This window comes from Ciconia boyciana, chromosome 1 (assembly GCF_034638445.1).
Source record: "Ciconia boyciana chromosome 1, ASM3463844v1, whole genome shotgun sequence".
NCBI lineage: Eukaryota > Metazoa > Chordata > Aves > Ciconiiformes > Ciconiidae > Ciconia > Ciconia boyciana.
This window is the reverse complement of record NC_132934.1, coordinates 97,007,228-97,023,613: the sequence shown is the minus strand read 5'-3', so window position 1 is coordinate 97,023,613 and position 16,386 is coordinate 97,007,228. Positions and strand designations below refer to the sequence as shown.

Below are 16,386 nucleotides of genomic sequence, written 5' to 3'. Positions count from 1 at the left end.
ATATAATCTTTTTGCAATTGGTAAAAGCCAAGAATCAGTCAGACAGTCCTGTGGGTAGGGGGTGGATTCTGGCAGGCACTGTATCACAGAGTTTTAAAAAACATATGTTTAGCATGCTGTACCTGTTGTTTTCTCACTGTACTTATCTCTTTCACTTTGATTGGTTTGCAATCTCAAAATCTTAATTTTCCCCCAAGCAGTTCAACTGTAACTGAGTAGTCCATCTAGTAACCGTGATGTGGAACTTCCTCTTTTGGTGAAGTTTTAAGCTAACGTGTTCTACAGCTCCCGAATGGGGTGAGCTGAAATGGGTATGAAAGAGTCACTTCAGATAACAGCTCTGTAGTGTGAACGCCTAGGAAAACCTTTACCCATAATCTTCTCAAGGTCTATTTTGTAATACCTAGTTGATGAACATCCGCGATGATAAACGGGAGGAGAGACCCATTGTAACACTTGTGCAATTTTTAGGTCTTTTCAAATGGTCATCTGATAAATGAAGAATATGATGTCCCTCCACGGCTTTCACCCCCTCTTCCAGCTGCATCCATCATCCCTAGTATAAAGTAAGTTGACTTTATTTGTAAAAGAAATGTGTTAGTTAATGTTAGATGATAGCACTGATTCCCTGGTCCTAAAAGAAAAATGGGAAAAAGAAAGAAATAAAATGAACTAATACAACTTGGTGATACATTTTCCACTAACTTTAATATGGCTTTGCAAAGTAAACATAAATTGTATTGATTAAGTGGGAGCAGTTCTAATATTAATTGAACGTACTACATTTTTATAGGAAGAGATAATAAATTGTGGCAGATCTTGCTCGCAGGCATTTGGCAGTAGGAGCAGACACTGTCTGGTTTTGCTTCTGCTACTACAGAGCAAGTGTGGTCAGAGCTATTTATCGCAAGAGACGAGAGATTCTAGGGAAAGTACTAAGGGTAAAGAACATGATTTGTGTGCGTTCTGCCCCTAATCTTGTCATGCTTTCTGGGCTTTCTACACATGGAGCTTTATCCAGGGTTCACACCAGTATCTTTTCTTTGTTGTGGCTAAAACCCTACCAAACAAAACCATTTTATATCCATTTTAAATTGAGTCAACCTCCATGAGTTCCAGAATATGGTTTGGGAAATTTTGTCATTTCAAGTTGCAGACTACTCTTAGTCTTCCAGTAACATGGCTGTTTATTTAGTACCAAGATTTGCTGTGCACAGCAAGTATCTTTGGACTCTGAATCACACGGATTTTCTACAGAACAAGAGTTATTTAAAATAGAAAGCTTGGAAGTTCTATAAAGTAGTTTGTCAATTTTTTGTGGTTTTTCTAAGGAAATCAGAGCGTATCGCAATGTTTGATGTTATCCTACAGTTTCTTTCCAATGTATTTGTGATCCTTGCTGTTAAATAAAGTAATTGGGCAGTCAGTACATATTAATACTGAGAATTTTCTCATTAGTGTGTAATTTTACTGTCTCTTCAGCACTTGTTCCATTGTTCAGTTAGTGGTAACATAAAAGACAAATATATTTCAGCATTTCATTAATATGCTGGTTTTTCTCTTCCTAAGCACTAGAATAAAGGTGCAGTGGAGCATTGACTTTTTCATTCAGAAGCATGTGTTCAGGTGGAATAACTGCTGAGTTGAAGCTCTCCATGTTTACTTTCAGTTCAGAAGCAAATTTTAGAACATTATCCAGACATTTTTGTAATTGAATGTTGTGATGTAACCTGATCGAGATAGAGTATCACAGGAGTACGATTTGGATACCTCATGCAATCAATCCCCTCTATAGATTGATCTCCTTGGGTTGCCTACTCCTTCCATGATACAGTGCAACCCCTGGGGTGTTCCACACCCTGTCAGTCAGAAAGAGAAAGCAGTAACTCTGATAGACAAACTAAATACTTTCATATTCCAAAGCAAATTGAATTCTGAAGAGGGGAAGTTCCTTATTTTTGTTTTTCGTAGTGTTGAAATAACAAAACATTTGGCTTCACAAAAATCCCATTTTTTACTCAGATTTTTGCAAATGTAGCCTAGAATCAAAGTACAATGTATACATATACCATACAGTGTACAATGGAAATTCCACAAGATACCATAGCAATGTGGACAGGCACAAAACCCATGTCAAGCCAATCTAAAACCAGAATGAGTGAATTTAGCTTGGTCAAAAGAAATATCTTCATTAACTGAAATCTTCTGAATAGAAAACTGATATAGTCCAGCCAAAAGAAAATCTTCATTTGCTAAAACCAAACTCCATAAACTTTTCAGGAAGAAATTAACTTTAATTTCTGGTTTGGTTTTGTACTTAAACCTTTTAAAAAATATACAGCACATTTTAACTTTTGATTTTTGAAATGTAAAAATATCAATATATAACCTAGGGGTAAGAAGTTCAAATTATCTAATAACTACTAAAATGTCACATGGAATGGCTGTTAAAATTAAAAATTGATCATTGTATGTTGTTTCTTGAAAGACATTTTAATTTGATTTCAAATTAAGTTTTTGTTACCACTAGAAAATACCCCGATAATCTATAATAGTGTGTGGCAATATGTAGGTGGAAAAACTGGGGGGGGGGGTTGGATCTTCAAAAATCTTCAAAAATAGCAAGTTTAATATTTCCACCAAGTACAATTGCCTTTAAAAAGATAACCTAAATAATATTTAGCATGATTTAATTTGAAATGTTAGAGAGAATATTTTTACAGCATATTTTTCCTCCTGTTAAATTGACTGCGCTAAGCCCTCATAAATATGGTGACCTGTACTTGATCCAAAATATTCGTGCTTTCCACAGCTATGCTACTGCAATCAATCTGGTGCAAGTTTCTCTTTTTTTTTTTTTTTTTCCTACCTTCTCATCTCTGCAGAGTTGTGGCTTGAAAGCTAGTTTGTTTCATACAGCTGCAATGCATTTTATTTTTTTCTAGCTATTATTGTAAGTCTGTAATTTCAAAGGTTTGACTGAAGGATACATTGACCATGAATGAAATGTCTTAGTCTAAATAATGAGGCAGCAAAATGACCCTTAGTTGAAACTTTATAATTCTAAAATATTCCTACTTAACTTGTTTGATCAGTTTTTACTAAGACATTACAAATATGACTTTTTTTCTTTACTAAATTAAATTAATAGAAAAGCACTAGTGTCTTCTTTCTGGAAACAGTGCTGATTTATTTTAATTTTATTAAATTGATTATTATTAACCATACTTTAATAATGAATTGTTGGATTCATGTTAACCAAGCATCTGATTTTTATTTTCCACTCAGCCACTATGTCGCAGACCCTACATGTTAAAACAGTTATTCTTTTATTGGACTGTTGTAATTATGTCAGATTATTTTTAGCATCTTTGATCAAATTGCTATTTCATTCTTGAAAAAATAAAACTTTTATGTTGAAGATACAGAACTGTTCTTCCGCAAATCTTAGAAATTTTCAAGTTAAATAGTTCAAGTTTTAACTTGACAATTTTCAAGTTAAATAGTCAAGTTAAATAGTTAAATAGGAATATTTATTCCTATGAGTAGGTCCCTTTTTGCTATATCAATAGAAAATCGTCCTCTTTGTCTCGAAAGTGCTTTATGCAACTGTGATATTTACTGTGAGAGAGTTTCTATTTTTGAGTATGTAATGAGACATCCAATTCCAAGTACCTTGGGTATTCTATAAGTATATTAGGAATATCTAGTTGCTTTGAGGTAGTTGAGGGAAATGTAGCACCAAAAGGTATTTCTCCTCTTGCTATCCCTTCTATCTTGCTAAGAAACTTTGAAGGTGAAATCATAGTTCCATTAAAGGCAACTGTGGCTTGGAAATCCTGGCTCCCTTGAAATCCGCCTTTGGCATGGCACTTCTGCAGCGGCATTAGAAGGCGCACTGCTGACTTGCAGGCTCTAGGCATCTGAGAGATGATGCTCTGTAGGACACAACGTGCCCTTAGCTCATAGCTTGACAGGCCAGTGAGTTTGGATGCATCAACTGTTCTGTGGCAATTCTCGTGGTGTTGCAGGCTTACCCTGTAACAAACAGAAAATTGTGTCCTCCTCTATGAATGAAGGTGAACTGCTTTGCATACACTTTGTTTTTAAGGGTAGAGCACACTCAAGGGCAGTTGACAAGTGTTGACTTCATCATGTGGTCCATATAGCTTAACACTTATTTTGCTGAAACAGAGATTGCTTGAGGCCTTACAAGATTAAAGCTTTTGTCTGTACTAGCAAGTAGTACTCTGCATAGGACAGAAGAGTTGATAGTAAGGGCCTAAAGTCTGGACTGTACATGTTATGGGGTAGCAGTTCAACAAGCTATAGTCTTGTCCCATGAATGTGAACAGTGTTTAGCAATCGGAACATAGTAGGGGCACACTTGGAATGTATCATGTGTTTTAGTTTAATCTGAAAAGTATTCAAGCTGTGTGCTTCTCAGTGCAAATCAAAGCATGGTAAGTGGGAATATTAAAGGGTTTCATTTCAAAAGCACAGTCCTCATCCAGGCTGAGATACGTAGACTGCAAGTTCATGTCTAAGTTCTGTGAATCAGTTTACCAGTAAATGATGGAAGGGGAACCTTTCCCTGAAATACTTCTAAATAAGTGTGAGATGTTGGTTTCCCTGCAGTTTTGTTTACAGCTAAGCTGGACATTAAGTGACTCCACAAAAATAAATTCTCACATCTTTGCCTGTTTTGCCTTTGGCCCGTGATGCTCAGTAGGATAAGAGAGAATAACATCTAGCCTTCTGTTCAACAAACCAGAACATACAAAGTCATCACTTATCAGAATGTAATTCTGACTTTCAGTTTTAAAAAGTTTCCACTTAAGGAGTAGGAAGGGGAACTAGAGAATATACAAATACAGTGTACTGGTCAGTTTTGTATTCCTCTTACACAAATCTTATAAAGATGTAAGAGCAATAAAGTTTTTAAAAATGTAATTCTAGAAAATTTCACCAGCTTGATAAACAGATGCCCAGGTGCTTCATGTCTTCACTTATAATGACAACGTTCATCTGTTTAGTTACAAAAAAAGTGAAATATTTGCCTATTTATCTTACTAGGTGGTTTTGTGTAGAAAAATAGAGTTAGTCTTAGAACAATAGAGATTTAATAAAACAATTTGATCTTGAAAAATTTCAATAATCATGGAGAAAATTGGATAGACAGGTCGCAGAACAATGTTTGGAGTCAAATACCATTACAACTGGAGTAAATTGGAAGAGCAGGAATATTTTTTTTAAATATGAATTCTGAAATACTAATAAAATATAATTTAAGTATAGGACAATTTTAGGACCCTAATGGAGAGTGTATTAGCTATATGTTAGTACTCTAACTCTCCTACTGCTTTACAAATCAAAAGCACCTTTCAAATATTAATCACATAATAATATTTACAACCTGGCAAATATTTTCCTTTGAAAGTAGGGAAAGAGAGACTTTACTAGTGTGAAGGACTTGTCTAAGGCTACATGGTATTCAGAAGCAGGAGACTTGGAACTTATGTCTTATTAAAGACATAGCTCCAAACCAGTAACCATTTCTCAGCAGTGCAATAATGTTGGGAGGTTGATTTTGGCATATGTATACCCACTGGTATCCTGTGAATAAAGGTGTAGCTTCATTATAACGTAAGTTAGGTTCTTGTGTCTACTGAATAAATAAGAAAAAAAGCAGGGGCATGAACTAGGTGAAGAGGGGAAAACTTGTTTTGTATTCCTTGAGTATACCAAATGTATTTAGTTTGTAAATTGTCAGTAGGTAAATCCTCCAGCTTTGCTGTCTGATAACTGTTTCTGTCAGGAAGCTGGTAAGACCTAGCTATTATAATGCTGTACTTAGTTCAGGTGGTGATCAGGCTGTCAGTTTTACTCTGTAGATTTCCTTTAAAAAATTAACTTAATTCACAGTATTCCAGGAATCAAAATCTCTCCTATAACCATCTTCAGATAGGGCTTTCAGAGAAGGGGGTTTTGGTTGTTTTTTCCCCAGTAACAGCCTTTGAGGAGGACTTCAAACAATATTACCAACGTGGTTTGGTCAGTATTGGACATTTCTGGTCTACATACTAATGTTTCAAACGTTGCTATCTGCAGAAGCCAGCAATTCAATTTGTGATTATATGCAAAAACCACAGGCTTATATATACTTATATATATATATATATATATATATATATATATATATATAAAAAACATCTCCAGAACATGTTGGATTGCCATGTAAGAATGATTGCATGTCTAGAGAAATGAGAAAATGTATTCTTTGTAGGCCTGTCAACTGTCTACCTGAGAATGCTACAGAGTTCTCATTGTCCTGGTACATTTTTACCTTCCATTCTTTAAATGGCCGTACAGCGGTGACACAAACCTCTTGTCCACCTACGAAATCAAAGATGGAAAAAGTAATCTGACACTGCATTGCTGTGTGAAATTTTGCTTCCTCTCCAGAAGGTGGTTGAAAACTGCGATACAGAGTTTGCAGTTCAGTGCCATAGATCTTCTTTCCCCCTGTCTTTGGCTAGTATGTCTTTGCAAAAGAAGTTGGATTCCCATCTTTCATGAGCTTGCTTCTGAAGTCAAAAGTATGTTACTGATTGAAAGAAAGAGTGTCTGAGAAGTTACAAGTATCTAGGGAGCTCTAGACTTTGAATATATTCAAACAAAAGCAGCACATCTGCCCCCTTTTTTTCTCTGTTCTTTTTCTTTCTCCCTTTATTTATTTATTTATTTATTCATTTAGTGACTGGCTAGTACTCATGGTAGTTAGTTATTCAGTTTTGTTCACAGCGTACCTGGATGTTCTGAAGTCATGTGGCATCATCTACAGTAAATAGTGAAAGATGTATGTTATTCCTTTCTGAAGAAGTGTGCTGTGTGAGTCAGGTGCTGCTTGTATTGAAAAAATGAGGAGATAGGCCTGGCCTGTCATTTCAGCTCTTGCCCTTACGATAAAATCAAACTAATTAGACCACAGGAAGAGAAAGTATGTTCACTCCCTTCTCGTATTTCCTTATAGTCCTTAAGAACTTCCCTAAACAATGTATGAAGCAGATGTATCTTGCAATGTAGCATGTAGTTCAGCTCAGGGGCCATTAGCCATGCTTTCAAGCCACAAATCAAAATGGCTGTGGATGCATTGCACATCTTTAGTCAAGGTCCTCCAGCTGTTGGCTTTTTTTTGTGGCAAATAATAAAGGTGCTATTCACTGCATAATGTAATATCCAGATGATTTTTGAAGTTATACACTTCCTGCTCTTCATGTTCAGCTAGTTTAAGAATCAAATGTCTGTTTCTGGTTTTCATGTATGATCAAGCTGAAGTTAAATTAAGTCCTTAATGTTAGCTTTTGTATTTCAGGTGTTTTGTGAGTTTCTTATTTATCTTAATGCATTGGAGTAATTGCTATAAACGGAGGGGTCTATGTATAAAAGAGATGGTGTTGATTGCTAGACCTATAACCTAGCTAGTTATATTTTATGAAAGCCAAAAGATATGTTGAGCTTGTTAATATCTAACAAAATTACCTTCCCCAGAGTGCTCACTAAAAAGAAATTTTTGCCCATCATTTTGTTTATACTTTATATAACAGAAATCCAGATAGTAGCAGGTAGTTTTTCATTTTAAAAGAAATCTCCTATCTACCAGTATTCTCCATGATGGAACTTGTTAGCTGTAAATGGAGATTGTAAAGTCTACCTCTTTCCTGGGCTTCCACTGCTTTCAAGAAGTGATATAAATCACTGTCTGGGAGGACAATTCAAGACAATTATTGTTAGAAGTAAAAGTAATTTAAAATACAGGCAAATTCTGGGAGTTCGATAATGTTATGGCTGGAACAAGACTTCACTGAAAGGGTGAAGGTCCGCTGCCTTACTTAGCTCTGCTAAATACTATTTGCCCTGAATTACCTTTTGTTTAGTTTTTTTGATAAGTGCCAACAGGTTAAGCCTTCTAAGTGCCTATTTAGTACTCTAATTTTTTGCAATTCTCTGCTATGTGGTGCTTGCTTAAAGTAGCTGTTTAACTCTTAGAAGGTCAGCTGCCCTTTTCTCTATGCATTCTCAGTGACAAAAAAGCCAGTAACCTTACAAGTTTTAGTTTGACATGGTGTTTTTTGTTACCTTACATGTAGCAGACGTGTATTAAGGAAGTTTAGGCTACAGAAGAGTATTTTCAGTACTTTACTGAGGTCAATTATGTAACAGTCAAAGCAAAACTAATCTTTTTCTTGTCTCCTTAGGTGCTCTGTTCCTTCAGCAAATTCTCTGTCTGATAAATCAAGGGATCACACAGATGAAGATGATGAATACAAAGTTCCTTCTTCACATCCTGTAATACTGAGCTCACAACCACCTCATAGTCATAATATAAAACCTCTTGCTCGGTAAGGTCATTTAGCAGCCTTGAAGACAACTTATTTAGAAAAAAATCTGCTTTTTCCAAAATTTAACTGATTCAACAGTTTTAATGATGGTTAAGCTTGCCTGCCTTCTAAAATGTCTTATCTTTTCAAGCTTGGATTACTTATGCCTCTGTTTCATTTGACCACCACCACAGTCATAAACCTGTCTGTGAAGTTCACTTTATTGTATCTTTTGTGTCAGAACTGAGTATTTTTTGCTTTTGAATACAATTTCTGCAGTTGATCCTTTATTCCCCTTAGGTGAGGTTTTCAGAACTGACCAGGAGATTCAACCCCCACAACTCTTGCAAATTTAATTTTTAGGGGAATTGTGTGACTGAAATTCCCGAAGTCAGCTTTGAAAATCTTAAACTTTCACATTTTATATAATTCATTTTAAGAAGCAACACAGTACTGAAAAATATGTGAATTGGCAGCTGTATGTACATACTTTTATTCTCTTTTTGTCCCATGTGTACTATGTCTTTTTGGCTTTTTGAGCCTGTTTCACAGTATATTTTCTTTGTGCTTCTCAGGAAGAGAACCTTTTTTTAAATTCAGATGGAATACATCTCTTTTGCTTTAAACACATTCTAAAATAATATCTCCAAACTGTCACAGTTCTGCATTATTAATGGATTATGGCAAGGAGATTTGGAGCCAAGGGACGTGGCAACTGAAGGCTGTGTCTTTCCTGGTGAACAACTTCTTCTTTGACCCATAAAAAACCCCCTGAATCTCTGGAATTAAGAGAATAAGTCTTGGGAAAAAGAATGGCCAATTCTCTACTGGTCTTGTAGGTCAAAAGTATTAAAATCAAGTATTGATCTAAAAAGTTCAGACTCTTCTGCTATTAAAAAAAGGCAGTGACTTATTGCCATTTTTTCCTCTTTCTGTCAGAATGTGATGTCAAGGACCCACCATCAATAAAGCTCGACATGTCTCTCATCCCAAAATTAGCCAATTACAATTTTTAGACCTCTTTAATCAGACATTTAGAACAGGTGGAAAAAAGTTCATAGTCTGATCACTCCTTGCATGCAGGTTAAAAATTCTGTCTTTATTAGAAATGCTGATCCAACCTTTACTGCATAGATGTGAATATTACACAGTTGCCTGAGCTTTATGGTCTTCAGTGCTCAAATTCCTATCTACCCTATAAGACTTAAAAAAAAAAAAAAAAAATCAGTGATGAATAAAACTCTCAGTGTTGGCCAAGCAAAAACACGGGAAGGAAAAAAAAATTCCAAGGTCCTAATCCTTTTTACTTTTACTACCAGTTTTTTTATCTGTGTGTTGTGCTTCTGCATGGGAGTGTCTTTGTGCCATGCGAAGTCATCTAAAAGAGGCTGAGTTGCTTGCGTGACTAGAGTTACAGAGGTTGTAACCTTTCTTAGACAAGGAGTCTGCAACAGAAGAGTTGTGGTATGTGGACAGATTACCTTGGTTTAGCAGCTTCTGAGGGCTATGTCTAGATTAGTTAAGTAGTATGGTGCAATAGCAGTGGGTCTGTAGAGGGGACCAATTTTGTCCGAGGACCCCACATCCACACTGTATGTTTTGGGAAGTTTTGCATTCAGGCTGGCCCTAACATGGTCCTGAGTTGAGTGCTTTCAATTGGCTGGTACAGGATTTCACCAGGCCACTAGAATTATTAATAGAGGCTGTAGACAAAAAGCTGATTTCAAAGTTTTTTCTAGTTTTTAGTTCATTTTTTAGCTAGCGTACTTAGTCTTGTGCTTATAGTGGATGTTTTGGCATTAATCCAGGACTTGCTACAGAGACAATACCTCAGTTTGCCATTCAGGTTGCTGTATGATTAAAACCAGCAACTCTTCTTATTATATATTCTGATAAGAATTTTAACTCGAAACAAACCATTCTCCTATGCATTAAAAAAAAAAAAGAAAATCCTATTGAATATTTGTGTATGAATATATAAGATGTTCCATATACCTAAAATGTCTCCTTTTAGCTAATGTCACTGCTTAGATGTGAAAGCTGAGATAAAGCTTTCAAAAAGAATCTTGATTCTGGTTGATGCTGTATTCTTTAACTGATGCTGTATTCTTTAACAGCAAAACTGTTTAAAAAAAAATTTTTTTTTTTTCAATTGTCATAAATTTTTAGCATCTTTCAGTTCTGTCCCCCAGTGTCACCTTCTCTTATCTCTTCCCTAAGTGTTGCTTCCTCAGTTCTTGTATAGTACTTACAGTTTTCAGTAAATTAAAGAGCCTACAAAACTTCTTCTGGACGTTTTGTAATTTAGGAACTATGCCATTCTTCCATTCTACTCCCAAATTTGTATTGGCTCTAAGACTTTTTGCTCTTTTACCAGCAGATATGACAATGCTAAAATATTGCAAGAATAATACCAAAAAATGATTCACAGTCTTATTTTCTGGCAGATCAGTTAATTGTCTGGTTTGTTACAGCTGATCATCTCTTCCCAGGTATGGGGCAAGTTTGAGCAACAAGAAATGGAGGGAAAGAATTTCAGCATTACTAATTAGGCTGCTATTAGAAGAATGATACATTAGTACATTCACTATCTTTTTCTAATAAAGCTTTTTCCAAAAGGAAAAGGACAGAAGGCTTGCTTGTTAGTACTCATTTGCTGCCCTTTTTTTCTGGTGTTTACTCTTGACGTAAACAGGTATTTCAGCATGATTTGTAAACTGACCACTTAAATGGGCTCATTATGACCTGAAGAATTGTGAAGTGGTGCCATGTTAAGTTATCTTAGTGCTTGTAGCTGCTTAGATTACTGAAAATGCAGAACAGATTCAAATTAAAGTAGAAAATATTCTTAGTTATTTAGTATATATGCTGAGGAGTCAAAGGAAGTGTTGCATCCACTGCATTTGAGAGATTGAACCAATCTAATTTCAAAGACGGAAGCAACACTTCCTCTACCACTGCCCTGGGGAAATTAATTCATAACAAATTAGCTCTTACCATTAGGTTTTTTGTTTTGGTTTGTTTTTTTAAGTCTTGTAATTATTCTTACATTGATTTCATTACTCCTAGTTATAACTCTTGGGACCACAAGCAAAATTTCACTTCCTCTTTCCTGTTTATATATTGTAAATTATTCCAGACCTTTATTCATCCCTCCTTTCCATATGGCCAAAGCTGATAGGTTTATTAATGTTCGTACTATTGGTAAAAACCCAAGATCTGAAATTTTAGCTGTGTGTAGCTCTAGCAGATTTGCCAGTATTTAGTAATAATGGTGCATAGTGGGTTGGGATTTTTATTTTTAAGCTGGAATTGTTTAGCGTGGCGGCCTTTTTCCAGATAAACTTTCTGGTTCTTTCTGAATATGCAGGGTCCACAGTTCCAATGACAGGAGTAATTTCCCAGTTCTTTCACATTTATTTAAACAATATTTAATATTATGAAAAGGCTTTTGTTCTATGTTTTTCCCTGCAGTATTTGAACAGAGTAATCTTACAAAAATAATCTCCAATATTTTTCTGACAAGTTTATAGGCAACTTTGTACTGTTTTTTTTAGATGATGTTCATATTTAATTTGATACTGTTGTTTAATTTTGAGAGCATAACATGCTTCCATTTTAAAAAAAATAGTAAACTGTGGTAGAAGTATCAATGAGACTCAGCTTTTTGATACAGAAATGAATAGGCACCTGCAAAACTGCTTTGGCTAGTTCAATTTTTTTTCTTTTTTTTAATGTTTGGCTAAGAGTTTAGTTGAAATTTGTTATTGCTAGTGGTGTGTTGTGGTGTTCTGTTTGCATTTTGTTGGTTTTGTTTTGTTTTGTTTTATTTAATGACTTTTCTGTGTACTTCAGCGTGGATAATTACCAAAATCCACATTTCCCTTTACCATATTTCTGCTGGGGAAAATTTAACAGCTGGGAAGGCGAAATAGGATTGAGTCTGTGACTTAACTGTGTGAATAAACTAATGACCTGAGCTCTGAAGTGAGGACTCTGAAGGAGTTTAATGTTAGTTCTTCCTCTATCTTGTATTGCAGCCTTGAGTAAGTTATTTAAGCCATGTCAGTATCCCACCAAGAAACCAGTATAATCCTTCAAAGGAGTTTTATTGACGGTTAACCAGTATCTGCTCTCAATATGAAAAACATAAAGTTTAAAATTGGTGCAGCTTATCATCTTTCATTCATTTCCATATAATGAACTGCCAGCTCAGGTACTTGGTCATTGTGGGAATTAATACTTGGATAACTGGTTGATTGCTTCCTGTTTATTGTCTGTCTTCAGGGTGTGTGAGAATGGTCAGTGTGCTGGAGTAACGAATGGGACACACAGTACTGCTTCTGAGATGAAGAAATCAAAACATCCAGAGTTAGGTATGGTTTTGTTTTTCACTGTTTGGCAAGAAAATTTACTCTGTGCTGTTCTAGGGGTACAGCAAGAAAACATTCACTTCTTGTGATTGTGTCATTCAGGAGATGTCTATGATGCACCTACTGTTCCGGTACCTTTGCCACCTGCACGACCTCCTACCAGAGACAACCCAAAACACAGCTCTTTGCTCAACAGGACACCCTCCGATTATGATCTTCTGGTGCCCCCTTTAGGTTGCAGACTTTTTGCTGATTACATTTAATGGTTAACATTGCCTAGATGAACCAAATGCCATGTTTATTAAAAAGCAACCAGTGTTGAGTATGTTAAGAGTACCAAACAAGCTATGGGCTAAATATCACAGCTGTAAGTCAATATTTGTGTCAATGATATGTACTTGGTATCTGGCTGTAAGCCCTCATGCAAGACAGATGAAAAGGCATACTAAATCTGTATTCAAGCTATAAAGACCAAGCAAAACCATTTTCCCTAAAATAAATTATATTTTTTTGTCCCTTAATATGAAGTTTGAACATTGCAATTTAATGAAAGAGTGGAGGGTTTTTCCTATTGTAGCTTAAATAATTCAATTTCTTTTATCAGATACAAAGAAGAAGGCCAAAGAGGTGTTATTTAGGTCAAAGAAAATTAAATTAATAAGTTTATTTCTGGGTTTTTTTTCACTGTCAAGGGACAGTTCAAAACTCACTGCTGCCTACAATCACCAAAAGCTATCTTTTCCAACCCTGATTTCTGTTCTGCTCTACACAAAAGTCAGGGAGCTCTGCTTATATACTGGGGCTGTGCTTGGGCACCGCCCACACCTTCATTGACAAACTCAGCTGCATGATTGTTAGACTGTAATGTATGTGTCATCATCCAATTTTCTGGTCCCATAAAATCTTTTGAACGTTTGCCATGTTCCTGCACTATACTCTCTCTGGTCCCTGAAGCGTTCCTAAGTTGCAAGAGTACATAGAATTGAAGGCAGAAGAACACATAAAAATTGCACTGCTTGGCAACCCTAGTACTGTCTGCACCACCTTTGTGTAAGGGGTACATTCTTTTGTCAAGCCCTAGAAAATTCAGTTTTTATCTCGGGTCAGAGCTTTAGAACACCACATAAAGATAATAGAGAGTATAAATGTAGCAGATTCAATGTAGTCAGCATTGGTGTTTGAATATAAATATTTTGCTTAGCCACTGAAACATAGCTGTTATTCTACAATGATATTTAGTGAAAGCTTTCATTATAATACACTCTTTCCAACTGAGACACTAAAAGAAATCTCTCCCCCATCCCAGAAAAGAAACTGAGCACTGCAAAAGGTCATTCAGAGCATGTTTTAGAAGAGGATTGTGCATAGTAAGAATCAGGTTTACAATTTCATTACTGGAGTCACTGAACTGCTAGATGAACCCTAGGAGAAACGGCCTCAGCCGCCAGAGAAAAACAAATTTTAAGCTTCACTCTTTATTCTACAGTTCTTAATGAAGTTTTGCTCATCTAATAATTCTTTTCTAAAATGCAGGTGAAGACGCGTTTGATAGCTCACCCCCTTCACTACCACCACCACCGCCACCTGCTCGGCACAGCATGATTGAGCACACAAAACCTGCTGGCTCAGGAAGCCGACCTCCTTCAGGACATGAATTGTTCCTTCATTCTGGTAGGAATACAAAGGAAAGAGCATATTTTATTTAATTTTCCTTTACTTCAGAAGCTTATCTGTTCTGTGATAAAGTTGTCATCAGGCTTCAGAAGTCTGTTTTGTCTATACCTCATTATACAAAATATTAAAAAATAGGCATTTTTTAAATGGTGGAGGTGAAACAACTCAGAATATAAAAAGACTTAACTTTTCGTTATCACAGAGTAATGAAATAAGGTCAATATTTCTATACCAGACTAGGCATTTTGGTAAATTGTACTTTTCTAGTAAGAGTTGTTACTTGTGAAGTACCAAGTTTTCTGTGGTAATCTGTAATACTAGTCTGTATCCTTTTGTCAACTCCATTGTTTTCTATAGTAAAACATAATTCATGGGGTTTATTTTCAAGTTGGAACTTGGGGAAAAACCTAGAAAATAAGGGAAAATAACATCCTGCTTTGTTAGAACTGTTGTAAAATTTTGCTGCAAAACTGTATTAGTTGTGAACACAGTTGCAGGTACCTGTGATTCATAACCTTTTTGATAAGTTGGTTTTTCACCTATCTCTCCCCATGAATCACTGTGACACTTTTTCAGTCCGGTATTTTGCTTGTAAAAGGTATAAAAGCTATGTTCACAATTCACAAATTTTGTCTTTGAGTTGAAAAGTGTTTGGTGGTCAGGTTAAGTTGAATACATTTGCTGCTGGTGGTACAGATTACAACAGGATTTTTGTGGCTTATAGTGCATACCTGTGAAATGACTTTTTTTTCCTCTGTGGAAGCTTCCAAAGGATGTTGGTGTCTTAAGTTTATCTGTCCCAGTAATATTTTCAGTGATTATCTACCTTGTGGTGCAGTTAGATGTCTTCCTCCTCCTATCTATTTTTCTTAGAAGCTGTATGGAGAGGGATAAATGAAATGTTTTGGTGATAGTATCACAGGAATGCCAGAATGTAGATGACAAGCAGTCATGTGCAACTCCATAACAGCCTGACAGGTTGTTGGGCATTTGACTGACCTTTGTGAATAATACTAGCTGTGCGATGAAAGTGAGCTAGTTTAGGTTGAACTGGAATGACCTTTTATGGAACGTTTTTATTATTCAGTCCAGTCAGAATGGGTGCCTCAATTGTATCATCTAATGCAGAAACACATGCTGCGCCATTCAGTTCTAATGGGAATGGAGAGAAAAAATAGAAGCCCTCACACACAGATGCACACAAGCTCCATCGATCTGTGTGCAGTTCCCAGAAACATGTAGAGTTTTAAATTATTAAGTGTTATTTCCAAATAATCTAAGAAACATCACTGTTAGTGTTAAAAACATTTAATAACTTTTAATTAAAAATCTGGAAAATGTATCTACAGCCATATATTGTTCTTCAGATTTGCATAGTGAATACAATCTTACAGCAGCAGTTTTCATTGATCTTATAAGTGTATACATCTACTTAGGCATACATGGTTGTGTGGATTGGTCTTTTTTATTCATATGGTATTTCTAAAGCCATATTACTCACTTTGCATCTTTTCAAATAAACTGCTGTAGATGATTTATGATGAGTTTTTGATGATTGGTTTCCATACAAGTCTTGGGGGTGATTTCTCAGCTATCCATCAGAGCCTGTCAGATTAGAATAATAATCTCGTCATCAACAGCAAAAAGTTGCACTCACACAGAAATACTCTTACGAGTCCAGAGCAGAGGCAAGATCCAGGATGATGCTGACACTTGTTCAACTGCATCCTCAATAGCCAAAAAAAAAAAAAGAGGAGGACGCACTATGCCAGGACTATATATTTCTCTCATTTTTTAAATTCTGTTCCTGTAATCAGCAGAGAGAACTGAAAAGCCTAGTCACAGCCTTTACCAGTCCCTGTAATATTTACCTGTAGCTGGGACTGTATGAATAGGAAATCTGCCCTGCAGTCTTTGTGAACTGCAAAGCTTAGAAGTGTTTCCAAGCTCTAACCAAA

General features: G+C 35.9%; 1 protein-coding gene across 4 annotated transcripts in view; it reads left to right on the top strand.

The window, feature by feature from the left end:
• CBLB (Cbl proto-oncogene B) overlaps positions 1 to 16,386 on the top strand; it is a 138,171-nt gene that overhangs the window by 109,146 nt on the left and 12,639 nt on the right. For 3 of the 4 annotated variants that reach the window (XM_072884387.1, XM_072884371.1, XM_072884362.1), the window contains exons 13-17: positions 472 to 566; positions 8,259 to 8,402; positions 12,669 to 12,757; positions 12,857 to 12,988; positions 14,288 to 14,425. In XM_072884387.1, the coding sequence (XP_072740488.1) occupies positions 472 to 566; positions 8,259 to 8,402; positions 12,669 to 12,757; positions 12,857 to 12,988; positions 14,288 to 14,425 (598 nt within the window). The remainder of the gene's footprint in view (positions 1 to 471; positions 567 to 8,258; positions 8,403 to 12,668; positions 12,758 to 12,856; positions 12,989 to 14,287; positions 14,426 to 16,386) is intronic. The other variant, XM_072884379.1, reaches the window with a different exon arrangement.